This window comes from Diadema antillarum, unplaced genomic scaffold, assembly GCF_040938485.1.
Source record: "Diadema antillarum isolate AM-2024a unplaced genomic scaffold, OU_Dant_1.0 seq00001523_RagTag, whole genome shotgun sequence".
NCBI classification, from domain to species: Eukaryota; Metazoa; Echinodermata; class Echinoidea; order Diadematoida; family Diadematidae; genus Diadema; species Diadema antillarum.
In genome coordinates this window covers 1,033,731-1,050,673 of record NW_027272255.1, presented here as the reverse complement: position 1 = coordinate 1,050,673, position 16,943 = coordinate 1,033,731, and the positions used below count along the sequence as shown (strand labels likewise).

The window sequence follows — 16,943 nt, the reverse complement described above, 5'->3', positions numbered from 1 at the left end:
ATTCTAGGACACTTTTGTAGGCTGGCAATGGTGGTTACAGGTTTTGGAGTCCCACTCCCCCCCCCCCCCCCCCCCCCCTCTCAGTAATTTGTGAAAACTGATTAGTTGAGGAAAGCCAGCATATGAGTAAACTCTCCAAAATATAAAGTGTTTCACAGAATACATGTACGTGCTCGGGCTCCATAGGTTATGATTGCAGGATATTTTGATTTAGGCCAAAGCTGTTTTGTTGATCCCTTGTGGCATTCAGATGTCATCAGATTTTGATATTAGAAAACAGCTTTTTGATGACTTTGCTATATCCAGACAGTATTCTGGACTTGTTGGCTAATATTTCAAAATCATTCAACATTGCCACAGTAGTAAGTCACCGTAAAACCCAGTGGTATTTCAAATGATCCCATCTGTATATTTTATTCCCAGTAGTTTTATCGATATCTCATCTATCTGGCTGAAGAGACCTGTATTATCTGTTACTTGATGCATAGTCTCTGCTTATTGCGTATTAGCGTCTCCTTGTCCAACATTCTATGAGTCGTCTCAGGAAAACAGTATGATTAAACAAGCATTACAGTAAATCTCCAAATCCATCTCTTCAAAGTGGTCTGTTTGTGGGAAAATACACTTGGTACTTGTAGATGAAATGGATTTGTAGAGACATTGACTAACCCCAATGGATTTGATAGTGTTAGCTTTTTGATGTTTGTCATGGCTGCCTCATTCACAGCGACAGTGATGTTTGAGTCCACAGCCAGTTGTGTCGGTGTGTATCCCCCAGTCATATCTGGTCAAGGTCTTGTCGCACTTTCAGTTTCATTTTAATACCTGGGACGGGAGAGTGTCCTGTCTAGTGTTGGATAACCTTTAGCTCTATCCTCTGTATTGGCTTTCCCCTTCCCATTAAAAATCTCATCTAAATTCCTAGCATGGTACATTTTTTCTCTCTTTTTTTTTTTGGGGGGGGGGGGGGGGAGGGGGGGCATGGGTGTGAGTTGTTTTACTTTGTGATTTAATAAATCACTTTATAGACATGATCCTGAGACTGTGTGTGGAGGTTTTAAATAATGTTCCCTTTCCCTTTAAAGTGCACTTAATGCCTGCCCGTGGTTATTGTCATTATCATTATTTCTGTCCTTATATGTATATCATGTAATCTTTCACTCAAGTGAAGTGTGCCATTGAGATAGTCATTTTACGGTAATATGATACTGATAGCTATCTCGTATGGAAAAAAAAAACTTAAATGTCGATCTATGTGTAATTATTTAAGAGCCAAATCAGATATTTTAGCTGGAGTCCTTATTGAGTGTGATGCTATCTCTCCAAGTGAAGAACGCTCAGTGCTTGCTCTTTTGTGTGTGATGTCACATCCACTTATCTCCTACATCACATTGTCATCATTCACCTGTTTTCCCAATTGACGTGTCATTACATTTAATTGTTCTGTCGTGTAATATCGCTGGCGCAAAGGGGAGGAAAAAGCAGTGAGATTTCAGGTCGTTGCTGCTGTACGTGTATCATGCCAACAATGGGCAGGATCTGGGAATGATCAGTTCATTTAGAGAGATCAGGCACAAATTTCCATTTTTGATGAAAAATCATGTCTGAGGCATTTCAAATCCTATAGTATGTTTGCTGTTATGATGCATTGATGAGTTCTTGAAGGAACTATGTAATGCAATTGATTAGTAAATGCCTGTTGACTGGTGTTGATTCATAATACCGTGATTATCAATTATGTGGCCAAAGGAATATCTGAATATGTGTCATATGTTTCATAATAATTTTCTATTATTTATTTCAGATTACTTGGATACGCCCAAAAATATAAACTTTCTGTCAGTAATATCATCTGTCAATCATTACTTAAGTACTGATGTGATTATAACAGTAGAAATATTATTATAAAGTATAAGGCCCATATTATATATGTATTTTTGGCCACATAACAAATAATGTTGTTTTATAATGTCATTTATTTTGTAAACAAATTGTATGTGATATTGATACGTTGTGTCACTGTGCAATTTACCTCAATTCAGCCTATCGGCTGCCATGGTAGTTGCTTTTTACACATTGATGAAATAAAATAAGAATAAACAAATGACAAGATATCATGAATCAATACAAGTCAGCATGCATTTGCATTACGAAGTCCCTTTAACCCGTTGAAGACTAGTCCTGAGCATACTTGGGCAGGTGTCTGTGGGAAGTAGTGAATGTTGTAGGAAGATCTGCTCATCCTCATCAGGTTGAAGACCTCTGGAGACACATGACAATGTAGTAAAGCCACATGTTGCATGAGGTGTTCTCATGGTACCCCTTCCATCTGGTACAACGGGAGTGGAAGATGGCATGACTTTTCCCTCCAGGCTTACCTCAGTATCTCAGTAGGAAATACTTGAGCACACTGATGGCTGTTTGGCTCTGTGGGAGTTGACTCTACCTCTAGAAAATTTCCCGTAGCACCACACGATCATGACGTCCCTCAGCACGTCGTTAGGGGGCGTCAATTAGCGGCCGATGACACCCGTGGTCTCTGCGTCCCCCTGACTTAATTAGGGCCTGTCAAGACCGATGCTGGCAGGAAGACGGCCCAGAAGGAGATACCAGGAGTGGAAAAGAAAGACGGGAGGTAGAAAAAAAAGGGAGAGAGATGGTTGATGGTTTGGAAACCTCTCCCCCCCCCCCCCCCCCCAAGAAAAAACAAACAAACAAACAAATGATGTGTTGGTTTAAACCTGTGGTTTCGTATCTTGAATAGTGATCCTTCACAAGGGCAGATAGGCCAATTGCTACTTTTTTACAGTATTTTGTATTCCTTTTTTTTTTTGCTAAAAATAGTGCAGGTTTTGTGGAAAATACTGTTTTCCCCAAATTTGTATTCAGCTACACACATCTTTTGCAGGAAGGGGTAGAAATGGTGTTTTTTCACCAGAAATATGCCTTTTTAGCCCTCATGATACTGCAGTGCTGTTATTCAAGGTTGGCATCCCTACAAGGGTCTCGTGCTACAAAGAACCGGCATGCTACTTAGTGTTCATGTTTGCTTAATTCCCAAATGGGAGAGACCATACTTTGGTGCATCATTAGTGTTTCCTCATTCTTTCAGCCTGCCACAAGAAAGTGTCACATATACGAAGGAAATGTATGAAGGGATTTACAAAGATACAACTTGACGCTTGCTATCCTTTAAATTCCAAGGCCAACAGGTATAAACTACTAGTGATGGCAGTAACTTGTAACAACAGGTGCAAATATGCCATCAACCAATAATTAGTTTGTAGACAACCAGCTTTAGTTGCCACAAATGTTGCAGGTGTGGTATTACAGTGATTTGAAAACATTGATGCGTTGTGGCCAAGAAGTGGTGTCAATTGCATCATCCCTATCTTTCGAAAAAAATCTTTAAAGGGGATGGCTAGAAACTGATCAGTGGGAATCAGTGGGAATGCTGGAGGATGATTGTTCCAATCCTTGTGGGATTCATTTAAGAGTACATTATACAGTAGACCTCGCCTAAGTCGACATCGCATAAGTCGACAACTCGCTTAAGTCGACACAATAAAAAAGTCCCGATTTTTGCCTTTGTTATTCCTTGAAAATTTCCTCGTCTTAGTCGACATTTATAAGTCGACAACTCGCGTAAGTCGACCTGATTGTTCAGTGCCAACTGAGCTGAAATACGTGTTAATTCCCTCGTCTAAGTCGACATAATTTTTCGCTCAAAATCTTATCGCCATTCTCTGAAAAAGAATTGTTTTCCCGCTCCGATTCGCTGCGTTTATAGTGTACGGCGCGATAGCGTTCGCGCCATGCGTCCATTGTCTTGTATGCCAGAATATAGACAGGACATACACTCATTTGCACTGGAGCATTACATGTAGTACCCAAGACAGTTCACTTTACCCCTTTTCTCCCTCTCGTTTTTCTCAAATCGCACAAATTTTGTACACTTATATGCCCCAGAAGGTATTCATTATCCGAACATGAAATAGGTGTTTTTGTAAATCCGAATATTCTAAGGTTGATTATTCCGAAGCGGTATTCAAACCAGGGCCCTTTCTAAAAAGATTTATTACAATGCAACTAATAACGCAACTCAAAAAAATCAAATGCAGGTGTATCAAATCACACGCAACTTTTGCATTTAAACGCATGTGCGTTGCTGAAAAGACTTGCGTTTGATAGTCATATGAAACTAGAAAATAATTGTACGAACCTGAAACTCAATTGCGTTTAAACGCAACTCTAAAAATCAAATGCAAGTCCATCAAATCACACGCAACGATGTATTTAAACGCAAGAGCGTTGCAGAGAAGATTTGCGGTTTTTGTACGAAACTAGAAACTGCGTTTAAATACATCTCTATACATCTACAGAAGTGCGTTATTGTTGAAAAGACTTGCATTACTTTTTTCATTTCGTAAGCAAAATTAGAAATTAAACGCAACTCTGAAAATCAAATGCAAGTCCATCAAATCACATGGAACGCTGAAAAGACTTGCATTTGATAATCACACGAAACTAGAAAATTGTAGGAAACTTAAACTCAATTGCGTTTAAACGCAACACTAAAAATCAAATGCAAGTCCATCAAATCGCACGGAACACTGAAAGACTTGCGTTTGATAATCATACGAAACTAGAAAATTGTAGGAAACTTAAACTCAATTGCGTTTAAACGCAACTCTAAAAATCAAATGGAAATCCATCAAATCACACGGAACGCTGAAAGACTTGCGTTTGATAATCATACGATACAAGAAAATTGTAGGGAACTTTTTTTTTAACTCAATTGCGTTTAAACGCAACTCCAAAAATCAAATGCAAGTCCATCAAATCACATAACGCTGATGTATTTAAACGTAACAGCGTTGCAGAGAAGACTTGCGGTTTTTGTACGAAATAAGAAATTGCGTTTAAACGCATCTCTAAACATCTACGGAAGTGTGTTATAGTTTAAAAGACTTATCGTAAGCAAAATTAAAAATTAAACGCAATTCTGAAAATCAAATACAAGTCCATCAAATCACACAGAACGCTGAAAAGACTTGTGTTTGATAATCACACAAAACTAGAAAATTGTATGAAATTTAAACTCAAATGCGTTTAAACGCAACTCTAAAAATCAAATGCAAGTCCGTCAAATCACAAGCAACGCTGTATTTAAAACGCAGGAGCGTTGCAGAAAAGACTTGCGGTTCTTGTCCGAAACTAGAAACTGCGTTTAAACGCATAAAAATGTACGGAAGTGCGTTATTGTTGAAAAGGCTCGCATTATTTTTTATTTCGTAACGGAACTTTCGCCGTGACCGAACTTAGTCTGCACTTGCAGGGGAAAGACATCGCAACATTTACACGTTTCAAACTACCGAAACGCATGCTGCTTCACAAAATGTCAATAAAAAAAAATGATAATGAATTATTGTTAAAGTTCGCTATGCCGAAGTTTTAAATCGCAGTACAAAGTTAAATTAGTCCGACAATGGTAAGAGGTTTGGTTTTACGAAGATTATAGTAGTCCGAAAGATGTCGTTTTCGTATGAACAAACTTTTCTTCTTCTTTTTATTTCAGACGGGCCCGCGCCGGACAGAGCGGTAATGTTGCGAATCGGAGCGCGAGAACAATTCATTTTCAGAGTATGGCAATACAAATTTAAGCAGAACAAATATGGCGACTTAGGGAAGGAAAATCACACATATTTCAACTCAGTCGGCACTGAAAAATAATCTCGACAGAATCATGCGAAATCACACGCATATCTTCTCAGCAACGCACTTGAATTTAAATCGCAAAGTTTAATGCAAATTTGGGGTATTTGCCTTTGATATTTCAAATCAAGTTTAAAGGACAAGTTCACCTTCATAAACATAAGGATTGAGAAAATGCAACAATATTAGTAGAACACATCAGTGAAAGTTTGAGGAAAATTGCACAATCGATGCAAAAGTTATGAATTTTTTAAATTTTTGTGTTGGAACCGCTGGATGAGGAGACTACTACAGCTTGTGAGTCATATGCGTACAACAGTATAAAGAAAATGTAAAAGAAAATTCAACATATTTTCACTTTTTTGGCATGATAAAAGTGCACTTGACTTGCCTCTTTCTAAAGGCAGGGGGAATAATATTACCCATAACATTTGTCAGTAACGAGTCAGGGGAATGTGTACTTTTTTCAAAAGATGGAATTTTGTGAAATTCTCTTTATATTTTCCTTATATTGTTGTACGCATGTGACATCTAAGTTATTCATACACTGCAGTAGTCTTCTCATCCAGCGGGTACTGCACAAAAACTTCAAAAATTCATAACTTTTGAACGGATTGTCTGATTTTCCTCAAACTTTCAATGATGTGTTCTACTAATATTGCTACATTCTGTCAATCCTTATGTTTATGAAGGTGAACTTGTCCTTTAAAACGTTAAGTGTCTAGAAACGGGCGTAGGTTTCCGATCCCGCTCTCTCAAAATCTCTGTAGAGATTTGGGAATTGTGCGTTGTCGTTACTAACCCGCGCAAGATTTATGCATGAACTAAAACATTATTGTTGCTCATGGCAGTAGGCATGTTTTGGCAGCAAAAGGAGTAAGATATGGGTAGCGATCCGCATCGTGATCCAAATCTTACTCTGTACAGGGGAAATTAATTTTCATTTATAAGTCGACAAAATGTCGACTTACACGTAAGTCGACATTCGCGTAAGTCGACGTGTTTTGCTCAGTCCCGATTATGTCGACTTACGCGAGGTTGACTGTATATCTATTGTTCTGTGAAAATTATTTGCTTCAGAATGGTCTCATATTCAAGTAATGTGCAGTTTAATGTTTCCAGGTTAGCGTCCCTGGTCAGTGACGGTGGATTAATCTGCACATTACTTGAATATGAGACCGTTCTGAAGCAAATAATTTTCACACAACAGTAGAAATATAATGTACTCTTAAATGAATCCCACAAGGATTGGAACAATCATCCTCCAGCATTCCCACTGATTCCCACTGATCAGTTACTAGCCATCCCCTTTAAGTCTGAAGTTTTGGTGACTCACAACAGAAATGTAGTGGCCCAAAATAGACGGAAACATAACAATCCATTTTCAATTTAAGTGCCTGATTGGGCCACCAAAAGATAACCTTTTTTGGAAATTTGGTGGCCCAACTTCAAGTTTCAGTGCCCCCAGGCCACTGCTAATGACAAGCTATGCTTATGCTGCAATTCATCATTCATCATTTTAAACTCATGGGCCCGAATTCACGAAGGTGGTACAAATGAAACCATGGTTTAAACCATGGACAAAAACCATGGAGCGCCAATTGTTGCATGGAATATTTCGTTACGAAATCAGTCATTTCGTCAATGAAACGATTATTTTGTAACGAAATGACAACATTTTGTAACTAAATGAACATTTCGTCCACGAAATGATTATTTCGTTAACAAAACGGTCATTTTGTCGATGAAATGACCAATTTCATAACGAAATATTTTGTGCGACACTTGGCGCTCCATGGTTTTTGTCCATGGTTTAAACCATGGTTTCATTTGTACCACCTTCGTGAATTCGGGCCATGAAGTTTCCATTTCCTGAACTCTTTATGTGCCATGGTGTAAACCCCCTGTGTGCCACATTATTCAGAAACAACAACGTAGTCATGCTTTGGGAAAACATTCTGTTTTTCAAAACTATGTATCAAACATTTATAGATTTTTGTTACCCTGGACATGTATTCATGAGCTAAGTTGTAGAGAGAATGCCAAGCTTTGCTTTGATGTAAATTGTATGACAAATATATGAAAGGTTGTTTTTCTTCAAATGACCACTAGCTAAATTATTGTAGAGGCATGACTTTTGCAGAAACAGTTAAGTTACAGAAACTTAGAATTTACCTGCAAATCCAGTAGGAAACACCGCTTGATAGTCAGTTACTACTTAAAATGCAAGCTATATGTGAGAGGAATGGAATCGTGAGAAACACTTTCATTGTGCTGTGGCATTTGGAAATTTATCAATTGGTTTGAGCGGGTTGTGCGTTTGTACAGAATACGAGAACTTGGCATGCTCTTGACTGAGTTGGGCATGCAGACGTGGCACATGAAGAGTTAACTAACTCTTTTCTGCCTTTTCAAAGTGCTACTCTGAGCACACATATCTATCCATGACCCATTTTTAATATCAAAGTGCACCTGTGACCCAGTTGTAATATCAAACATGCCCTGTTGATTGATGCATGTCAAGCACATTTCTGCCGGAGTTGGCAGTCGTTGGCATAATTAATTTTATCATGACTTGAAATCTCCTACTTCCATGAAGCTGCTCGTAGGGCTCATGAAATATTGCACTGGCAAACAAGCTTGCTTTAAATGTCAAGATGCGTGGGAAAATGATCATGAAAGATAATTATATCTTTCAAACTGTGAGCAGCAGCTGCGGGTCCTAAAATTCCCCTCATAATTTCTAATGACTTCCGTAATTTCACCTACAATTTCTTTGTAATAATCGGCCCATATTTGCCACAAGGTTAACTCTCTTTAAACTTGAAGGACAGAACATACTGTGTCACTGACTTAATCTGAGAAGTAAGTTGCCATGTTTTTGGCACAGACTCCTTGATTGAACTTGGCCAAAGTCTGTATTCACTCAGCTTTGAGTTATGATATTTTTGTAAAGCAGTGGGTCGTTTTTGTTGTGCCACTAAATTTTTCTGAGGTCTTTTATAAATAGAAGAGCATCTGATGCAAGTACGTCTGGGTAGCTCCTCTTTCTGTGAAGTCCCAAACAAACGTGCTTTGAAAAGATTTTCCGTGGGCTGTCATTTTCAGTTTATATTACTGATCTACAAACATACAATACACACCTCACCTCAAGTCAAACTGCCAGAGTAAGGACACATTGTAGTGTATTCCATTTACTTGTTGGTGCCTGTAACATGTACTATAAAGCCAGAAATGTTCATGTGATTTTTTAATTTAACAATTCGTGAGAGCCAAGATTTGCGAAATTAAGATGCATGCGAAATTTCTTGCCTACACTGTATGCTTTGAATGTTAGTGGCAATTCACAAAAATGTAATGCCGTGAAAAAGGTTGTCAGCTCAAATTCACAAAAATTTCATACCGTGAAAATATCGTGCTTTACAGTACTCTTTAAGCTGTATCATCATTCACATACAGGCAGAGAGATATTGAATGAACATTGCCAGTATACATGTACATGGGTTACTTGTAATGTACATACCGTATGTAAAGTCCGTCACTTTATCGTCTCAAAATTTTGCTAACTCACCATGGTGTCCCATGTTTGGATTCCTTCAAATTGCCCCTCCCATCTGAAAACAGACAAAGGTGGGGGGGGGGGGAAGAAGTCTAGATCTTGCCGGCTTGCTGGTTGGTACAGTAACATTACAACCTGCAAGAGGTCATCCATGTGTCAGGGACAGTAGAAGGGAACATCACATGCCGACTGCACATTTTGTGGGGGGGGGGGGGGGCCTTGAACATTAGCACCAACGTATCGAGGATCTTACCACAGACTTGCCCTTCCTTGCAAACCATGATATGAAAGAAAACACAAGGGGGGGGGGGTAAGCCATCTTGCCCTGTCACGCCAAGAAAACATTTCATAATTTTCCAAGAGGGTTATACCCCCCCCCCCCCCCAAAAAAAAAAAAAAAAAAAAAAAAAAAAAACGGAAAAAAAAAAGTGGTCAGCACTTTGCAGTACCTGCTGAAGCTTTGAATAAAACATAAGAGAGAAGAACACAAAAATCAGACTCTGATTGTGAACAAAATGTGAGAAATTTGCTTCCAGTAGCAGTTTTGACTGTACAACAATGTGATAGAAAGGGAGGATCCCAATCTATGCTCCTTATTCCATCCCCATACTTTTTCCTTGGCTTATATTGATGCTACATACTGTTCTATGTGTGCCTTCATTTGCCATTGTAAATATTTACATCTCATCCCCGATTTCAGGGCTTCTAAACTTAAAGATGAAAATCTGAATTAATTTCAAGATCTTGAGTTTGTGTTTGCTCTGAATTTCTGAAGTACAGAGTGTAGTGTGTGGGGAACAAGGAGGATACACTCCACTGAGAAAGAGAATGAGGTTAAAGGGAAAAGAGAAATGAGCACAAATAGGGCAGTTTGATTTCCAGCTAGTTTTCACTGCTGTGTCATGAACCCAATTATTTTTGTTTTATGATGAAACATCTTACATCCATTACAACATATGATAATCGCAGTTGCCATGGCAACAGCTGGTTAGCAGTTTATCACCTATGAGTATTGTAGTTGTTGATATGGAAACTACAATTATCATTGTGATTTGTTGTATTTGCAGATGTCTTTGTGAAATGGGACTTTGGTATCTGTTCATGACTAAATTCTCTGAATTTCCATATGCCTCATAAATGCTCAAAAAAAAAAACCCACATTACTATCAAGTTGTTGATAGCATTTGTTGTTGTTGGGTTTTTTAGTTTCTTTAAAAGTTCTCCAAACATTGTTAGTCCTTTAATAAAGTATTCCAAACATAGAGCACACTGCACTTCCCGGCCTGAAATTGTTAAGAGCCAAGAATAAACAGATGAAAGAATTAAGCACAACTGCAGAATGTTAGGGGTTTCAGTGAGATCTCAAGGTCCCTTTGCCTATGCATACAAGTACAAGTTTATCTTTTGGGATTGTCAGCTCCAAAGAAGAAACTGATTAAGCCCTTCCTTGCCAGACAAATTTGAGGAGTATACATTGTATATATGTATTTGTTTGTGTCTGTTGTGACTGTGGTTAACTCAGGCGGCTCCTTCACTAATCAAAACACTGGAGTAGTAATGGGAGATCCCTCTGCCCTGTTATGTTCAGACAAGTCCATCTTGAATTTCACCACTTAGTTAACCCATTGAGGATGAGACCCCCATTCTCGGGCAAGCGTCTATGGGAAATGTGTGTTTTTGCAAGATTAATCCATCCTCAACGGGTTAAGGGTTTCCCCAGCTGTATCTTTTGTGGGCTGTTGTTCTGTGAGGATCTCTCATGTCTGTCTATCTGTGTCTATGTCTGTCTGTTGCTTCAGGCAGGAATTTGCAGATATTTGTATTGGGTTAGGGTCGTGAGAGTGATGTTTGGATTTTTGTAATCAAACATTTCCACAACACGTGTTGCATTGTGGTACGGTCGAACCTGTCTATAGCGGCCACCCAAGGGAGATGGATTAAGTGGCTGGTGACAGGTGGCCACTATGGACAGGCTCTTTAAAAAGATGGTACAGTATTGGTGGAGATGAGAATTGGGCTTTTAACTTTTTGCGAGATACCAAGAAAACACTTATGATATAGTACATAGCATACCATTATAAGAGGAATTCAAAATTTATTTGATGAAAATCGGGTTTGGAATGACTGAAACATCCAAAAACAAAGTAGAACAAAGCGATCCTTCTTTTTTGGATATCTCAGCCATTTCAAAACCAATTTTCATCAAATAACCGTTTCATTTCTCATAGAATTGCGTGCTCTTTCATATTTCATAAGAGGTTTCTCATTATCTCACCAAAAAATGTTAGAAACCCGAAATTAGGTCTCAACCAAAACTGTACGATCCCTTTAACATGCTTTTTTTCTCTCAGAGGGAATTGTTTTTAGTGGTTGTACATGGCAGATAGCTGCTGTAGACAGGTTTGATTGTACTTGTTTGTGTGTAAATATGATCCTTAACTTTCCACCGATCATACATGAATTCAATGTTCTGATGTTATGTCCTGTTTGAAGGCTGTGTTCGGATGTTTTTCACTCACATTGTAATGAAGCCTGTACGGCGGTATGATAATTTTGTGATTTAGTGGGCTATAATCCAGACTAAAAATCTTCAAATCAATAGAGTTTCTATCAAGATGAGGAATTGATGAAAGAAAATACTGTTTGCATTGAGATCAGCAATTTACATCAAAAATAACATGAGGAAATATACATATATTGACCATTTGATAATTCTATGTACTATAAAGACTTATGATTCCTGTCAACAATATCCTGCATATATCTTATGTGTCAGAACATTTGAGAAAAGGGTAATGTCGAAGATTGTATGGAGAGCGACAAAATATGCCCCGAATGACTTTAGTTCACAAACTTGAGCTCTGGTGTAGGTACCATGAAGTTTTCACTTTCATTCTTAATTTCTTGCAATTCGAGTCATGATATTAATCCACTCTATTCTCTGTTCATTTTTTGGTCAGATTTTATGTATCATTCATAATCTGTAACAAGTTAGTGCATATATTGGTCCAGATGATTGTGACTGTGTTCTTGCAATACGAGTCGTGGTATATATTCTCTATTCATTTCCTGGTCAGATTTCAAATACGGTATTATTCATAATCTGTCACAAGTTTATTTATGTATTGGTCCTAATGATTTTGATCGTGTTTTCTCTATTACTACAGGATATGTACGCCCACCGATCTCTACCATACATCATTGGCACACCAGCCTTCATGCAAGATGATGATGTTGGACTGTTGGACCTCAGCGAAGAAGGTAAATTATTAGTGTGTATTTTGCTATGTTACTCCAACTCTCACACCTTGTGGAAACACAAAGAAAAATAACACAAAAATAAGTGTCTGCTTTGTGAGTGTGCCTTTAGATTTTGAAATCAAGAGATTGTTATTATTTGTTTGTTTGTGTGTGTGTGTTTGTCAAAGAAAAAAATGCATGATTTATTCATTTTATTTATTAATTCATTTCAAGCAATAAGGTGGATAGCCCTTTCATAACAGCTGATTTTCAAAGGGGTCCACTTGACATACATCTAAAATTCATATAAAACAACGACGATAAATACACATTAAAAACTTGTATGCCATGGGTATGAAATCATTGTAAAAAAAAAGTGACAGTCGACAAATTAATATGATTCATTAAAATAATTTCAGTAGCAAAGAAAAAAATTATGATAAACAAAATGACTTACAGTAGACATATTAATAAGATACATTTAAAAAAATTGCAGTAATAGAAATAACTGGATAAAAAAGAAGATAGAAATATACTCAGAGAACTCGACTTAACACAACTAAATACATGTACCTAACCAAAATACTAAATAACGATACCAAAAAATGTGTTTGAGTGTGTGTGAGTATGTATGAGGAAGGGGGATATCCAAAACCGGAAACTTGAAACCGATGACCAAATAATAAGTAAACCGATACTTTATATAAAAAAAGATATTGAGGATATAAATAAAAATATATCAAACTACAACTTAAAAAGTCTGAATCTCATTTTTCAATTTTTAAATCTCAGTGATCACAGATTCAATGTATACCTCAGCATACAGCCAATCAGTATTGAGTTCTCTCAACCAGGACAGCCATGATTTTAGTAATTTAAGATCAGTGAAAAAGCTTTTTAGAAACAGAACATTTTAGGTGGTGCAAGGCATCTATTATGGGACGGCTGAGATATCAACATTTGATTCAAGTCCTGGAACTGATATCGGAGCTCTGGATGATAATTTCTGGAAACAGTATTCCACATCTTGTAGCTTATTCTTCTGATTTCATGATAGATCTCATCACAGTTTTGTGCTCTTTAGTGGTCACTGTTTGGTTTACATTTCATTTTTTCCTTTATTTAATGTCCAATTGCTGTTTTAAAATGTGACATGGAAATTTGATTTTGTCACCATTCAATATCAAAACATTAAACAACATATAAAAAAAAATAGCATTACATTTTCCATCAAAATATATACTCAATTGTTTCTACGAACTAAACAAGAAGGATACTTAAAGGGACTGTACAGTACTGGTTGAGGTGCGGATTCATGTTTTGAACATTCCTAAGTGAGATAATGAAAAGCCTCTTATGAAATATGAAAGAACATGTAATTTTAAGAAGGATTCAACGTTTATTTGATGAAAATTGGTTTTCAAATGGCTGAGATATCCCAAAAAGTGCTAATATAATAAAAGGCGACATGCAACAACTTTATTAGGATCTCTTTGTTTCACCTTGTTTTGGGATATCTCAGCCATTTCAAAACCGATTTTCATCTAATAAACTTTTGATACCCCTTAGAACTGCATGCTCTTTGACATCTCATAGAGTGGTTTCTCAATATCTCGCAAAACATTAAGAGCTAAATCCTCACCTCGACCAGAACTATACACACCCTTTAATTTACTAATATAGTTGAATATCTAATGGACATATGAAAAGGAGTATACAAGTGAAAACATGTATAATAAAATATTATGCGAATATCTGAGCGTCAGATGGTTTTTTTTTTATTTGTTTTGTTTTGTTTTTTGTATTGTTGTTGTTTTTTTGCAGCCATGATTCTGTAGCTTCAAAAGTATGGAAGAGATTGATCAGCCCATTGAAGATAATCAGCTGTCTTGACTCTAAGGCTGACAAATTTTCAGTCGTTTTCCAAAAATGTGGCTTCCTCACACTCTTCATTGATATCTTTGTCTACTGACTTGTCAGTCATTTGTCAGTGTTGTATCTGACTTTTTAATCACAGAGACTGAGTCAGCTTGGTTCTCAAGTTTTTTGGGGGGCTTAGAGATCTGAAGCAGAATCATCCTTTGAGATATTGTCGAGGAACGTTGCCATGGTTACTGGATGATGATTTTAATCTGTCGACTCCCTCTCCCTGTCTCTCAAGAAAGATAGATGAGAGATCGCGAGGGAGGGAATTTATATCAAGGTTTTCTTTTGTCGGTCTTTTGATACATTTACTTGCTTGGCTTAATGTGTAAAACTCCATCTTCAGCTGTGGTTTTTTGGGCAAGTGACATGTGACAGCTCCATTTGAGAAATGATGATTAGAGCTTTGAGGCGATGGGTTTGACAGATTGAAGATTTACTTAGCAATTTATAAATATTGACTCTGACATCAAGGCTATAAACCATCATGTCTACTAGTACATGTTGCTCTTCTAATGTAAGGAATCGATCTTGCAGCTGATAGCCTATAAATTCTTAGAATGCTGAGTTTTGCTGAACTAAGGGTGGGATTTCACGGAGCACGCGAACAATTTGCGAAGGACGCGAATGGCAAAATCCAGCATTCGCATTTTGGTCTGCAAAAGATCGCCAAACGAACGTGAGGGTTCAGAAGCGTCGTCAATTGTTCGCGAATGTCATTTTTACTTCGGCGAGAATTTCAAAAAAGTTTGAAATTTTCTGCGAACCTTTTCCGCACACTTGGTCGTGATTTGCTCGTGAATTGTTCTCGAAAGTGTCTTTAAAGCCTCGTCATATGCGCAAGACCTTCGCAAGACACGCGCGATGTTCGCAAAATGTTCGTGAAACCCCAAACAAGTTTTTCGTTGTTCGCATTTCCGTCGCGTGTTCGTCGTGTACGTAACATGCTGTACTTTAGCAATGATACACACGACATTCGCACATACGTCGTGGAAACCTCGCACAAATTGCGCAAGAATAGTTTTCGGCTTCATTGTCGGAAAGCATTCGGAGAAAAACTTTTTCCGAATGTTGGATTTTGTCATTTGCGTCCTTCGCAAATCGTTCGCGTGCTCCGTGAAATCCCACCCTAAGGATTCATTTGTGGAAAATTTACGTTTTGATTCTACTGACTCTTTTTATGCCAGTTGCCTCAAGTCACCCTAACACTTGCACACAGTTGGGTTACTTTACACATGGTTTGCCCATTGGCAAGTACCATTTCATGCCGATGCAGAGAAACATGTGGCAACATGCAGGAGGATGCTGGCGAGTGCTTGAAATGTGTGGCACAATTTTCAACATGTTCATATTTTGGCACAACTAAATTTTATGAGCAACTTTCGTGAACTCTTCTTGAACTATGCGCAAAATAGTCTTTCCAGTCTGTGCCATAGACCTAGTGGCATTCAGTTCACAGTCAAGTTCATGACTAAGTTCGCAATTAATTAGTTGTGCAAACTTTGTGTATTATTAGTGGGCATACTTCCTGCACAGTTGTTGTATGACAGATGCATATTAAAGTTTCAAACCATGAAATGCATCTTGGTCTTCCCTCCGTGCCCCAGGAACATTGTACCATTGTATGTGTAATGGATCTTCTGTGGTCCACATCTGCTACTGCCAGTGGGTATCTGGTCAAGATCAAGTTATGCATCACTCAGGCACACATGATGATGAAGTTTACTGTCTCAGGCCTTTGCTGAAGTGTTGTCAGAAAACATTTGAACCTGAAATTAAAATATGTAATATACATTGTAGGTTCCAATTAATAGTATAAATTTAATATACTGATGTGATAATAATATGATAATGGTAGTAGAATTTCTAATAGAAATAAGCAAATTAAAAAAAAAAATCCAACAAAATCAACACATTACAGAAAACTTAAGGCAGAATGTTCAGATATAGTATTCCTTTGAGCCATGATGGCAAAGACATTTTTCACAACCCTCCTGACATTGCTGAACCTATGGTTAATAATACAACTAGGTACTAATAAATGATAATTACATAAAGCAAGAATGCAGGAGTGCTTTATGCAATGTTTCAAAGTGCATTAGAAAGATTACAAGAAATTAAAACACACAACATTGACAGAAGGAATGGGATTACTACTGCATAGAATTACTACAACGTAAGTATCAGAATCATAACTAGATAAGTTGTAAATATGTCGCAAGTGTAGATTTTAAATGTGTTCCAAGGACTGGATATCACAGATGTGGGATGGCGAGAGTTCCATAATCTAGATGCTATTGTATGTGAAGGCATAAATCACCAAAGCTGGTTTTGGTGCGAGGTTTGGACCAGGACCTAGTTGAATATGGGCTTGGGCTTGTTGTAGATGATAACTCTGTGAACTTGGGACCAATGAGAGTAGGGTTTCATCAGCCACAGTTTGAGAGCAAAGTCATCATCGCCAACAGAGTGGTTCATAGGAATGGGCCTGTCATCGTTCGGGATT

At 37.7% G+C, this 16,943-nt stretch overlaps 1 protein-coding gene across 1 annotated transcript in view; it reads left to right on the top strand.

The window, feature by feature from the left end:
- The window catches only part of LOC139710359 (uncharacterized), a 163,504-nt gene that overhangs the window by 47,638 nt on the left and 98,923 nt on the right, over window positions 1–16,943 (top strand). Inside the window, exon 6 of the mRNA XM_071622282.1 lies at window positions 12,442–12,535. Within this exon, the coding sequence (XP_071478383.1) occupies window positions 12,442–12,535 (94 nt within the window). The remainder of the gene's footprint in view (window positions 1–12,441; window positions 12,536–16,943) is intronic.